The sequence below is a fragment of the Solanum tuberosum genome, unplaced genomic scaffold (assembly GCF_000226075.1).
Source record: "Solanum tuberosum cultivar DM 1-3 516 R44 unplaced genomic scaffold, SolTub_3.0 scf00020, whole genome shotgun sequence".
In the NCBI taxonomy this organism is placed as follows: Eukaryota; Viridiplantae; Streptophyta; class Magnoliopsida; order Solanales; family Solanaceae; genus Solanum; species Solanum tuberosum.
Genome location: NW_006238946.1, coordinates 1,313,224 through 1,325,811, shown reverse-complemented (window position 1 = coordinate 1,325,811; position 12,588 = coordinate 1,313,224). Strand labels below are relative to the sequence as shown.

The 12,588-nt window shown below is 31.6% G+C and overlaps 3 protein-coding genes across 3 annotated transcripts; all 3 read left to right on the top strand.

The window, feature by feature from the left end:
- On the top strand, positions 1 to 699 carry LOC102599648 (gibberellin-regulated protein 11-like). The gene is made up of 3 exons (XM_006340878.2): positions 1 to 127; positions 263 to 314; positions 390 to 699. The coding sequence occupies exons 1-3, from the start codon at positions 53 to 55 to the stop codon at positions 569 to 571; spliced, it is 309 nt and encodes a 102-aa protein (XP_006340940.1). The 5' UTR covers positions 1 to 52; the 3' UTR covers positions 572 to 699.
- Positions 700 to 5,470: 4,771 nt separating this feature from the next.
- LOC102589718 (gibberellin-regulated protein 11-like) lies at positions 5,471 to 6,182 on the top strand. Its single transcript, XM_006340674.2, has 3 exons — positions 5,471 to 5,628; positions 5,710 to 5,761; positions 5,841 to 6,182. Exons 1-3 carry the CDS (start codon positions 5,551 to 5,553, stop codon positions 6,020 to 6,022), a joined length of 312 nt encoding a protein of 103 aa, XP_006340736.1. The 5' UTR covers positions 5,471 to 5,550; the 3' UTR covers positions 6,023 to 6,182.
- Positions 6,183 to 10,637: 4,455 nt separating this feature from the next.
- On the top strand, positions 10,638 to 12,209 carry LOC102589393 (uncharacterized). The gene is made up of 3 exons (XM_006340673.2): positions 10,638 to 10,849; positions 10,933 to 11,363; positions 11,471 to 12,209. Exons 1-3 carry the CDS (start codon positions 10,762 to 10,764, stop codon positions 11,993 to 11,995), a joined length of 1,044 nt encoding a protein of 347 aa, XP_006340735.1. The 5' UTR covers positions 10,638 to 10,761; the 3' UTR covers positions 11,996 to 12,209.
- Positions 12,210 to 12,588: the final 379 nt, after the last annotated feature.

The following is a 12,588-nucleotide window of genomic DNA, read 5'->3' as shown; positions in this document are numbered from 1 at the left end:
TCTGCTTTCTCCGTCATATATACACCATTTTGCCTTTTTTGTTTCTGAAAGAATGTCATTCCAAAAGGCATTTGCTGCTATGCTTATTGCATCCTTTCTGCTCGTCCATTTCGCTTATGCCCAAAAGGTTTTTCATTTTTAAGTGGAATGTTCATTATCACAATAAGTAGTCGATTACTACAGTGCCTCACACACTAATTTTTCCAAAGACCATATCACTCGCATCATGTTTTAACTCTTTAATTCATGTTTGTTGGCGCAGGTTGACTACAGCAAGCCACCAGCATCAGCCCCTCAAGGTCCACAGCCACTAGGTAATCTATCATTATTTTATATTTGTATAGAAACATGTACTAATAAATAAAGTTGTGTTGGAAATGATTGTACAGATTGCATAGGAGCTTGTAAATATCGGTGCAGTGAGTCGTCTAGGCAAAATCTATGCAACAGAGCATGTGGAAGCTGCTGCCAGAGATGTCACTGCGTGCCACCAGGGACTTCTGGAAATTATGAAGCATGCCCTTGCTATTTCAATCTTTTGACTCATAACACCACCCGCAAATGTCCTTAATACATCCCTTTTTAAATTTGTTCTCCAAACGGAGTCAGTTCCCAATAATTTTGTTCATTTTGAAATTCAATTCATTGCTCCTTCTGTACGAAGCTTGTGATGCAATAAAAGATGATTTTTTCTAGCAAGTAGCCTGGTCTTTTAATAATCTGGCTCACTGTGTAGGGAATTACATGCCTGCAAAAAGGAGCACACTACTTCCATTCTTTAGACTGTTGAAAGTATGTAGTGCTATATATACTGAGGTGAAAATATGGAGTGCTATATATAATATATACTAAGGTGAAAATATGTGTCCGGAGCTAAAAGGGCAAATAAATTGAGTAAAATTTTCGGAAGGGCAACAAAAATTGAGGATCAAACCAAAAGAACAATAGTTGGATAGAAGGATGGATGCGGTTAAACCGTAGGTTAAAGGCTCATGTCAGAATGAGCCTTACAAGACTCATGTTACAACATTAAAAAAAAAACAGCGCACTTTTAAAAAAATATTCATATTTCTTTTTCATTATTTATTCAATCATTTTATTGTCTTGAAAATATGGAGTGCTATATCTTTTGATGTTTTTACTATTAGCATTTCTTACATATTCTCCAAATAATTTTTCAAGATCGATCTAAGACTATACATCAATTAAATGGGTATTATAGTAAAATATTCATATCAATCTTTATTTCTTAAAAAGCATGTAAAGTCTAAAGGGGACAAGTAAAAATGAAATGAGGGGTATATGTGCTCTTATCCTTACTATTTTTTTTAAGGAATTCTACTGTCAACATACTTACTTAGGGCCCGTTTGACCATGCGATATGATATTATCATAATATGGAATTATGAGATGAAATTGAGGTTTTGTTTGGACATGCGCTATGAATTTTTTGTGTTGTATATTTTCTTATAAGCATAAGAATCCCATAAGTTGTAAAACTATTAAAATAGCCCCAATTTTATTCAATATTATCAAATAAACAAAAATTTATAAAATCGCATAATAAATTACTACAAAGCTATTTGTTCTCTACTTAAGTAATTATTTCATCTAACTTTAATTCAATAAAAAAATTGAACATAAATTGTAGTGTACTAGTTTTTAATTTAATATAATCCTCCCACATAGTATGAACAATTTCCTCACATCGAACTTGCATTTCTCGATCATGTGACCGAGAAGACGAACCAACATTGTTACTTTGAGTTGTAACAAATACAATACTGTAGAAGTAATAAATTAGGTGTTGGAGTAAATGAAGAGAACAAATTTATTACTGAACAATCGGTTGGTGTGAGTTAAAGAGACTATATATTGATGAGAATAATAAATTTTAAAAAGTAATGATGTGATTATAAATTTTATTTACATATGAAATAAATGGTTAATAGATATAAATGTAAGGTTGTTTTAACAAAATATAAACTTGTGGATCAATTTTGTATTAAAAATATCTCAAATCATGATATGGAATTCCCATATCATGGTTTTTGGAGAATATAGAATCACATCTCATGATATGGAATCATGAGATAGAATCAGCGTAAAATTGCATGTCCAAACGCTGATTCCATCTCATGATTCCATATCGTGATATGATATCGCATGGCCAAACGCCTACTTAGACAATTATATTAGGAAATTAGTTGGACCCTGCAGTCATGGATGACGAATAGTTGGCATCGTTAATGGGTAAAATTTCTCATTACATATATCCCCAATACCTCTGTATTAGTTTGTGTGTTGCATGTTACCCACTGTTAATTATACTCAAATATACTTAAAATTCACAAAAGGTTGCATATATTGGTAAACCTGCAGCTTTCATATCTAAAGGTTGTCTATCTATCTTATACTAGCCTTGGTACATAATTTAAGTAAGTAACTTTTTAATTTTTTTTTTTTTTTAAAAACTTAACCTAAAACAAAAATTTCATGTAAAAAGAATTGCTTAAATTGATGGAGTGACTTTGTAGGTGAAATATCAATAATTGAATAACTATTTATTAGTTGAATGACCATCTCGATAAATAATTTGTCTTTATCCAAGTAAAGATAAAAAGAATTAGCGGTAAATTTAGAAAATTATTTTCCAAAAACATGCATAATGAAGTGGACAAGTGCCAGCTACATATATATGACCATTTGAACTAAAGAGAGATGCTGTCTAAGCAGTCCAGCTGTGCACCATTTAGTATACTTATCATTTTTTAATAGTGCAAACTCTTTTAATAAACAAATTTTAACAGTTTATTTTAACATTTAATCTAGTAATTTATGTTTTAAGGTACAAGTTTCATTTTTTATATGACTTAATAGTATGGGAAAATATTCTCTTAGCAAATTAATCGATATCAAACACATCTAACTTTTCTGCTGTTTCTTATAAATATATATATCCTCCAATCCCGATCAACTTTAGTCATAATTTTTGTTGTAGTGAAGAAATTCTTGTTTTACTTTTCTATCGTGACTAAAATCTTATCGATATAGCAAGAGTACATTATTTTGACCTTTCAACTAGGATAGAGTCAAAGAGGTAGTCCTAAATCATTTTTATATCATGATTGGCCGCTTTTCAAGATTAAAAGTGTTTCTGTTACCTTTTTTTTTAAAAAAAATCAAGATGTTTGATCAAGCTTTTAGGAAACAAAACGTATTTTTGAGAACAAATAACTTTCCTCAAAAGTATTTTTTTGAAAATCACATTCTAGAAAATACACTTAGAAATATATTTTAAAAATTTAGTCAAACATTAATTGTTGCTCATTAGTACTTTTCAAATTGATTATCCAAATACAAATTATTTTTTATCAAAGTTTTTTTCTTAAAAATATCTTTCAATGTTTCATCAAGCCACTTTTGTCAAATTTCATTGACACAATTATTTATGGACCTTTTTTTTTTTTTTTATCATGGTTCTATTTTTAAAGTAATAAATCAATATTAAAGATAACGGATATTAAGAAATGAAAATAGAAAATTTTAATTATAATTAGTTGAAATTAATTTTATATGTCCTGGAGTATGAAAATTGAAAGGTCTTCTAAGAGGACAATATATTGAAACTGACAAATAGAAAAATAAGATATTCAATTTGGGTAGAAATGTAGCAAATATTAGTATTTGTTTCCAGATCTATAATTTACGTGTCCAAATGAATAAACCAATATGAGGCAAGTTTCCACTAAATAGTGAAAACAATAATTCAAGTTATAAGGACCAATCAAAATCATAAAATTTATAAACATGAATAAATAATGTTTTTCAAAACCACAGCTTTCCCATTATTTAATGCAACTTGGGAGAATCTCTAATAAATTATGTGCTTGTAATCTATGTTGTTGTAGCAAATCTTGCTATTTTAATGCTATGTTTTTGGTATATAAAAAAACACTTTTTAGAATTTTTATTTTATTTTTTCATGATCGACTTAAATATTTTATAAATAGACTTATATTTTTCTTAAATTTAAAGAAAATGACTTTCTTCCATAAAGTAAGAAAAAACATTCTCCAAAATTCTCTTTCAATCTCACTGTATGAATCCCAACCCCGCCCAAATTCAGCGTCCCTGTCCAAACTCGAATTAGAATCCGGGTCAAAAGTCAGGTCTTAGGTCTAGAGTCTCAGGTAAAAAATTGAGTCAAATTAGGGTCAAAGTCGTGAATCGAGATCGAGTTAGGGGTCAGGGTTCGGAGCTTCGAGTAGGTACAATGTCAAAATATTTGCCCAGATTATATTTAATGCTCTTGAAAAAATATTTTCATTCTTACAAGTCCTGTAACATGAAAGCCTGCATTACTTTTAGTTATTGAATTCTTTTTTGGTAAAACAATCATCTACATAAAATTATTTTTAATATAACAAAAAACTAGTGTGATTTTTCTTTTAAATTTGGCCTAGCTCTTTTTTCTAGAATAGTGATGCGAAGCTAGGCTGGCAGTGAGAGTTTCGAAGCTACTTCCCATTTCTTGTCATCATCATCACTAACACAAGTTGATTATGTGGAGGCATGAAAATTATACTTTCGCAATTGTATAATCAAACAACTACTGAATGGTTATTTATACACAATTTTTACCTAGTGAATTTAAAAAAAAACTAGGGAGTTATTCTTAACGTTTTCGAATTCAACCTATAATTTCTTTTCAAACCATAATAAATCTGCTAAATGTCGGTTATAGTTACTAACAATTAGCAAGTACATAAAAAGATAAAATGAAAGAACTTACTGCCAGAAATAGGAAATAATAGTATCAATTAGACCGAACGGTGGTTGAAACAGAAGAATTTTGAGGCTTAAATTGATGGGACCTAGATCAGCGCATGTATTTTGACTCTCTTGTGACTTGATGGAAATTGTAATTACCTTCAAAGGTTGTGATGGGTGGCAAATATCTATTCAATTTTAACTAATGATTTATTATTCGAACTTCAAGAATAAAACTAACTTTGTTAGACAACAATGATTTTGATATTTTTTTTCTTAAATGTGAATTCAGAATAGTTAGATGTCAAAGTGATATCGAAATAAAATACTAAGAAGTAGAAATAGTACTACTTAATATACTCCCTCTGTCCCAATTTATATGACTTACTTTCCTTTTTAGTCAGTCCCAAAAAGAATGACACATTTCTATTTTAAGTAACAATTTGCCTATGAAATGTCTTTTTTACCCTTAATGAAATGATTTACAACCACACAAATTTCTATCATTTATTTTGGACCACAAGTTTTAAAAGTCTTTCCATTTTTCTTAAAGTTTGTGCCAAATCAAAGTACATCATATAAAATGGGACGGAGGGAGTATTAATTTAGGCCTTTGGCTTGACCCACTGACCCAAAGAAAACGTGGGTTGGATGGGGAGTGTCTTTGCTCGTGCTATAAATACCACCTCTCTCTGTTTTCTATTTCACTTCCATAGTGTAAGCCAGCTCAGAATTCAGAGTTCTCAGCTTTCCTTCTTTTTTGTATCTAAAATTAGAATGGCATTCCTAAAGGCATTTGCAGCTTTGCTCATTGCATCACTTGTGCTTGTCCATTTCACTTATGCCCTTCAAGAGGTTCCCCTTTTTCTTAAATTAGCATGTTTATTTCTAATTAACATCTTGAAAATAACGTTTGATTTTGAAATGTTGGCGCAGGTAATTAACAGCAAACCACCAGTACCAAGTCCTCAACCTCTAAAGCCAATAGGTACGTACTGTAACATTTTAAGTATTTCCGCTATAACTTTCGTAACTGATTCTAAATTCTGAATTCGTCTTTGTTACAGATTGTACGGGATCTTGTAAAACGAGGTGCAGCAAATCGTCTCGGCAAAATCTATGCAACAGAGCATGTGGAACCTGCTGCCAGAGATGTCAGTGCGTGCCACCAGGGACTTCTGGAAATTACGAAGCATGCCCTTGCTATTTCAACCTTACTACTCATAACAGTACCCGCAAATGTCCTTAAAATCCATAGCATAATTTTGTTCTTCTGCAAATTCAAATGTACCTCTTATTAAATACTACTATTATTATGTTGTGTACTATGTCAGCTCTTGAATTTGAAATTTAAGGGTAAAATTGAGGTTGAGAGTTTTTAATGCAATATTAATATGGGTATTATTAAATTGATTGATCTGTTTACTCTAGTCGTCCCATTTACTGTGAACAGAATTAAGTGAGTCTGGACTAAATGTTGATTGAAATAGCTACATTTAATATCTTTCTTCTTTTTGCGTAGAAAGCGAGAAAGAAAAATTTTATTTGTACAAAACAAAGCTAGTAGTTATGGATATACGATAGCACAATTTTAACTATTCCATGATCGAACAGGTTCTTGGTACTCACTTTTAAGTAACATGATGTGAAATATTTGTAACGCATTATTATCTGCAGTACATAATAATTGAACTCAAAAGTGTACTGCCTTAGTCCCATGTGTATTTTGGACTCTCTTAATAATTTATTAATTAAATGTTTATTTTATTAAATTAATTATACTTAAGAGATTTAAATTAATTAAATACTAGAACTCAAATTAGTTTGAGAAATAGTTACTTCAGTGATATTGGTGAAGTTGGAAAATATAATTGATTTTCTCTTAATTTTTTAAAATGAACAATAAATAAATAAATATATTTAGGGCCCGTTTGGCCATGCGATATGGAATTATGATATGGAATCATGAGATGAAATTGAAGTTTTGTTTGGACATGCGATATGAAATTTTTGTGTTGTATATTTTCTCATAAACATAAGAATCTCATAAGTTGTAAAACTATTAAAATAGCCCACATTGTTTATTCAATCTTATCAAATAAACAAAAATTTATAAAATCGCATAATAAATTATTACAAAGCTATTTGTTCTCCACTTAAGTAATTGTTTCATCTAACTTTAATTTAATAAAAAAAAATTGAACATAAATTGTAGTGTACTGATTTTTAATATAATCCTCCCACATAATATGATTTCTTCACGTTGAACTTACATTTCTTGATCATGTGACCAAGAAGACGAACCAACATTGTTGCTTTGAGCCATTTGTTGGTCAATATCATCCACAACTATATCTTCATGCTCATAGACCATAAATATTTCATCAGTACTTTGGTATTCTCGCAAATAATTATGTAACACTGCACAAGATATGACAATTTTCATTTGTGTATCAATATCATAATAGTTCATGCCTTGTTTCTAGTATTCTAAATCTATTTTTCCAAGCTCCAAAAAATCCATTCAATCACATTGCGCAGAGATGAATGCCTATAATTAAACAGTTCTTTGGCATTTTGAGGCTCTCTTTCACTTCCTCAGTAATCTTGCAAATGATAGCGTAGTCCTTTGTATGGAGCTAAAACGGTTGGAGTAAATGAACAGAACAAATTTATTACTCAACAATCGATTGATGTGAGTTAAAGTGACTATATGTTGGTGAGAATAATAAATTTTATGTTGGTTAGAATAATAAAATTTTAAAAAGTAATGATGTGATTATAAATTTTGTTTACATATGAAATAAATGGTTAGTAGATATAAATGTGGGGTTGTTTTAACAAAGTATAAACTCGTGGATCAATTTTTGTATTAAAATATTTCAAATCATGATATGAAATTCCCATATAATTTCATATCATGGTTTTTGGAGAATATGGTATCACATCTCATGATATGGAATCATGAGATGGAGTCAGCGTAAAATCGCAATGTCCAAACGCTGATTCCATCTCACGATACCATATCGTGATATGGTATCGCATGGTCAAACTCCTACTTAGTATAATTGAGAAGTGAAAACAAGGAAACAAAGAGAGTAATGTACAAACAACCAAAAGTTTCACGGAAAATAGTCTTTTATCTCAATTTATGTGTACTTTTTTTTTTTAGTGATGTTCCAAAAAGAATGTCACAATTCTATAACTAAAAGTGATCTGATTTTAATTTTAAAATTCACTTTTTACTCTTAATAAATAATTTATAGTCAAACAAATATTTATAATGTGATGCTTAACCCCCGCCCCCAACTACGGGGGAAGTCACACTTTAACTTCCTGCCTTGACCTAGGCCTCACATCGATCGTTCTGTCCACTAAACTCATCAATCAATCTTGACCTTGACTCTCACTATGTACTCCAACTCTATCTATTAATGTAGACACTTTATCTAATGAAGCATGAAGAAGACTAGGAAAGCAATCGAACAGACAAGGCTCTGTAAGAGAAGAGCTAACTGGAGTACGCCTTGAATGACGAACGAAGAGTATGAGAAGAGAGTTTCGAAGGTCAGATCGAATTCGCTGATAAAACTTGTGTTTTAAATAAATTTTTGAAATTTGTTTTTCTTTTATAAATTTTAAAATGATGTCAAATGAATTAGACCGTAACGAGGGAGCGTTACTTGATCCTATAAAGATGACAGATAATAGCCTAATATAGTTTAAAGACACGCTTTTCGTCAAGAATTTGGAATGAAGTAAAGTTGACGGGTCCTTGCTGTACAAAACACTCAAGCAAAGTACGTCACTTTTGGACATATATATTGTTAAATTTAGTGTAGCTTTAGTTCATAACTTAAGGACTAGTCACAAACATTAATTTGATTTGCATTTTTCACACTTTGAGAGCCTTAAAGTGTGTTAATTTTTTATTTTACACTTCACCTGTTCATCTTTACTTGTACATTATACTAAAATTAGTTGTCTAAAAATATTTATCAAATTTGAAAAATCAAGAGATAATTTAATTTTCGTGTTTGTTTTATCCTTGATATTAAATACTATAATATTTACTATCTAATTTATTTTCTTAAGCATTATATTTAATATATTTAAAGATTAATATAGTAATATTATCTCTGTTATTTATTAATTTTAAAATATATTGCAAATCAATATTGGACCGCTATTATTGGTATCGTATTATTTGAATGTCTTTAGGAGACAATTATGAATGGATTTTAGTAAAGAATGTTGACAAGTCAAAGTGATTAGCTTGACTGTAATGTGAGTTAGGTGAGGGTATCCAAGTTGTGCTCACTCCAACCAATGCATTCATCAAAGCCTACTCACCCACAGCTGGCTGCCTGCCTGCTCCCTTAGTAATGCCGGTGCTTCTTTTATCTTCCTACATCTATTTTTACTTTTATATGTCTCTTATAATATATATATATATATATATATATATATATTAATTTATTTTCAAATACACTTTTTAATGTGATTATGATGGGATGTAGGTAATTAGTGCAATCTTTTGATTAAATGTGTGCATGAAAATGTTCTTTTGAAATTTTACAACATTTATGCAGCAGGTAATTACTATTGTTTACAATTTAAAAAATGAATGAATTTTAATTAATGTTATCTTGATTTTCTAAATTGACAAGTAGTAATTTAAGATAAATATATTTAATAATGTAGACAAATAAGTAAATATATAATTATTAGCATATGATAGTACAAATCTTTTTAGTAATGTGGTTATGTAAAAAATGTAGTGATATCCCACCAAAGTGAGGAGAGCTCTGATCCCACCAAAGCTACTGAAAATCAATTGAAACTGTGAAAGTGCGGTATTCATGAACTAACTGGAAAATGTAATTGACAGTTGTAGTCTCCACTGCCCCATAAATTAAGTTCCTCATTTTATCTCATAATTAAAATAAAGTCGGGTCAAGACTCAACGGGTTCTAGGGAGTTAAGTAAAATAACAACCATGACTAATCCAATGTCCTTTTTTTTTGGAGGGTGGGTGAATTGAAATAATAATCAATTTAAGGTAAGTATAAGTATTTTAGTTTCACCAAGAGCAGTGCAATTAGTTGGATATATAGTAGTATAACCAATGCATGCATGCAAACATGAATATGAAATCATTAGGAGTAGTTTGGTTCAAAATAATGTTACCTCATGATTATAATCATGGAACTACCATTATACATCATTCCATCTTCTATAGGTGATGATACATAATCTCATAATTTTGATATAAATTTTGTCATGTTTTTAGTTTATACCCACAACCAAACACTAGACAAATTTAACCTTAGGTTCCTCTAACAAATGACCCTTGAAGGAAAAATTCCATAAGTAGTGCCCATTAGAGCAACATGACTTTCCTTTCAAAACATAGCAAAACTCATAAATATATGAAATGTATATAAAGTGTAAGTCATATCATGTACGTATTGTAAACCATCACCTAAAATATATGGCGATAGATAACAATGATTTTCTAGAATTGAAACTTCAACAACAGCAAACGAGTGACAGTGACAACTAGGGTTTTTAAATGTACAGATATGTGTATAATTACGCTACACCCTATAATAATTATTTTTTTTCCTTAATAAAACAGGGGCTAATCACTTGGGCAAATGAAAACTTTGATATTGGGTTGATCCTAGTTCATATAGAGGTGGGCATGAAATGCACCAAAAAAGCCCAAGTCCATGTTTCAAATCCTAACGGCTACTTTGTTAACGCGCTGCCTGCCTTACAAGAATGTTCTAACGGTCACTTTATGTTTTCCCATTGTGAAACCCTATTTCCACAACTATAAAGTCCTCTTCTCTCTGCCCAAATTCCATCTCATTGTCTTACTACTCTCTGTCAGTGAATTTCTCCTCTCTGCAGTTCTTGATCTGAATAAGAATTTCGGTATACAAGTAACCCAAAAATCAAACTTCACTGCAATATTCATCAATGGAGACTCCATCATCAACAAGAAGGGTGACAAGATCACAAGCCTTGGCTGTGGCTAACAGTGCTAACAAGATCCCTCTGTCAACTAGTAAGTTTTTATTGCCCTGTTTTCATTTTCCCTTTCTTGAAATTTAATTTGATTTCTGAAAAGTTATTTCTTTTCCTGTTCAGAGAAAATTGAAGAATCTGAGAAGAAAACAGTGGCGAAATCAAGAAACAGAACTGGGAAACAATCAGCATTGATTGATATAACGAATGATTCCCCCATTGTTGGTCTTGCTATGGGGAATTTGGGGACCCCATCTTCAGAGATGTCTAAGAAAAGGACTATAGGTCTAGCCAAATACTTGAGTACACCTGGATCTGGCGAGGATTTATTGAGGGGACAAGTTAAGACTTTGTTGCAAAAGGTTGAAGAAGAAGCTGTGCTCTCGAAGATTTCGCTGGAAAATAGGCCTTTCCTTCATCTCAAAGGAATTATCAACTCTCCCATGGGTCTTCTTGCCCCAACTCCTGCAAATACACCTCTTATGGATTTCTCTGTCAATGAATTGCCTGCTGTTACTGCATCCCCTGTTGAAGACAAGTTTGTCATTTCTCAGGTACAATTTCAATTACCTGTATCAATTAGTATCAAGAAAGATTCCTTCTTTATTACTTGTTTGATTTCAGAAATCCAAGATTTGAATTAGCTGATTGTATGTTACAGATGATCAATGAGATGTTTGAAGGGGGAAAACAGGGGAATCTTGAATCTGAGAAAAGTTACTTAACAAGATCGCTGCTGCTGGATTTTTATGAGAAACCAGAAGACTCGGAACAATCTTCTGTGTGTTCCTCTGTGCTGACATACCAAGGATGTGATGTTGAAAGCAAGGAGAAGACGACCCCTTCAGATGACGACAATGCATCTGTGTGGTCGATTCAGGTGAATGCAAGTACTAAGGATGAAGAAGAAGAAGAAGAAGGTGGACTTGAAGAAGATGAATATGATGATGACAAGTATGATGAAATTGAAGAGGATGGAAGTGAAGTTGACGATCTGTGTGAAGCGATTAGCAAGATCAATGTGAATTTTGAGGGGAAGCATACGCGTTTTGTGTACAACAGTGATGATGAGCTTGAAGGTGCTGAAGAGTGCAATGTTGAGGCTGCATCATCACCAGGTGTCTTGCACTTGAAGGGGTTGCCAACTCCAAAAGGGAAGCATCTTCGCTTCCCTGAAGAACACTGAAGGAAGAAATTTCTAGGCTTATATTGATGTTTCTGTTTTTGACACACACCTGCTCTGTGGTGCTATAATACTTGTCATGATCTTTTTGTCCTTATAGTTACTTCTCTTTTGCTGCTGCTACATTGTATTCTTTTGGTTCATATCTGATTTGGACCTTTTGAAAATTGGCTGTCAAATTGATGATATATTTCAAAAATCATCTCTTTCCAATGTCTCTGAAAGTTGTTTATTACATTCTTTTGGTTCATATCTAATATGGACAGTTGAAAGTTATGCTTGCTACTTTCTATAGTCACTTGCCACGATTTTCTATGATATTATTTGATTACTTTTTTGAGTTTATTAAAAGACATGCCTAGTAATAGAATAGGAGGAAGAAAGTGAAAGCTGGACGATAGAAGCAATGGGTCAAACTGAAAAAGAGTAGCAACTGTTTGAATAATAATAAAACACCAACCCTAAACTGATTTGATCAAATTCAATTTTACCAAAGTGGACCTTTATCCTACGGCGGCTATAGCGGCTCATGGGAGACATGTATACACAAGAGATCGACTCGTTAAATGCGGAGTGAGTGACACAGGAAATTGACT

Excerpts from the sequence above, each read along its gene's own strand:
- LOC102599648 (XM_006340878.2), top strand. The coding sequence starts at position 53 with ATGTCATTCCAAAAGGCATTTGCTGCTATGCTTATTGCATCCTTTCTG. Across the intron at positions 128-262 it reads ATTTCGCTTATGCCCAAAAG|GTTGACTACAGCAAGCCACC; the intron begins GTTTTTCATTTT and ends TTGTTGGCGCAG. Across the intron at positions 315-389 it reads TCAAGGTCCACAGCCACTAG|ATTGCATAGGAGCTTGTAAA; the intron begins GTAATCTATCAT and ends ATGATTGTACAG.
- LOC102589718 (XM_006340674.2), top strand. The coding sequence starts at position 5,551 with ATGGCATTCCTAAAGGCATTTGCAGCTTTGCTCATTGCATCACTTGTG. Across the intron at positions 5,629-5,709 it reads TCACTTATGCCCTTCAAGAG|GTAATTAACAGCAAACCACC; the intron begins GTTCCCCTTTTT and ends ATGTTGGCGCAG. Across the intron at positions 5,762-5,840 it reads TCAACCTCTAAAGCCAATAG|ATTGTACGGGATCTTGTAAA; the intron begins GTACGTACTGTA and ends TCTTTGTTACAG.
- LOC102589393 (XM_006340673.2), top strand. The coding sequence starts at position 10,762 with ATGGAGACTCCATCATCAACAAGAAGGGTGACAAGATCACAAGCCTTG. Across the intron at positions 10,850-10,932 it reads CAAGATCCCTCTGTCAACTA|AGAAAATTGAAGAATCTGAG; the intron begins GTAAGTTTTTAT and ends TTTCCTGTTCAG. Across the intron at positions 11,364-11,470 it reads ACAAGTTTGTCATTTCTCAG|ATGATCAATGAGATGTTTGA; the intron begins GTACAATTTCAA and ends TGTATGTTACAG.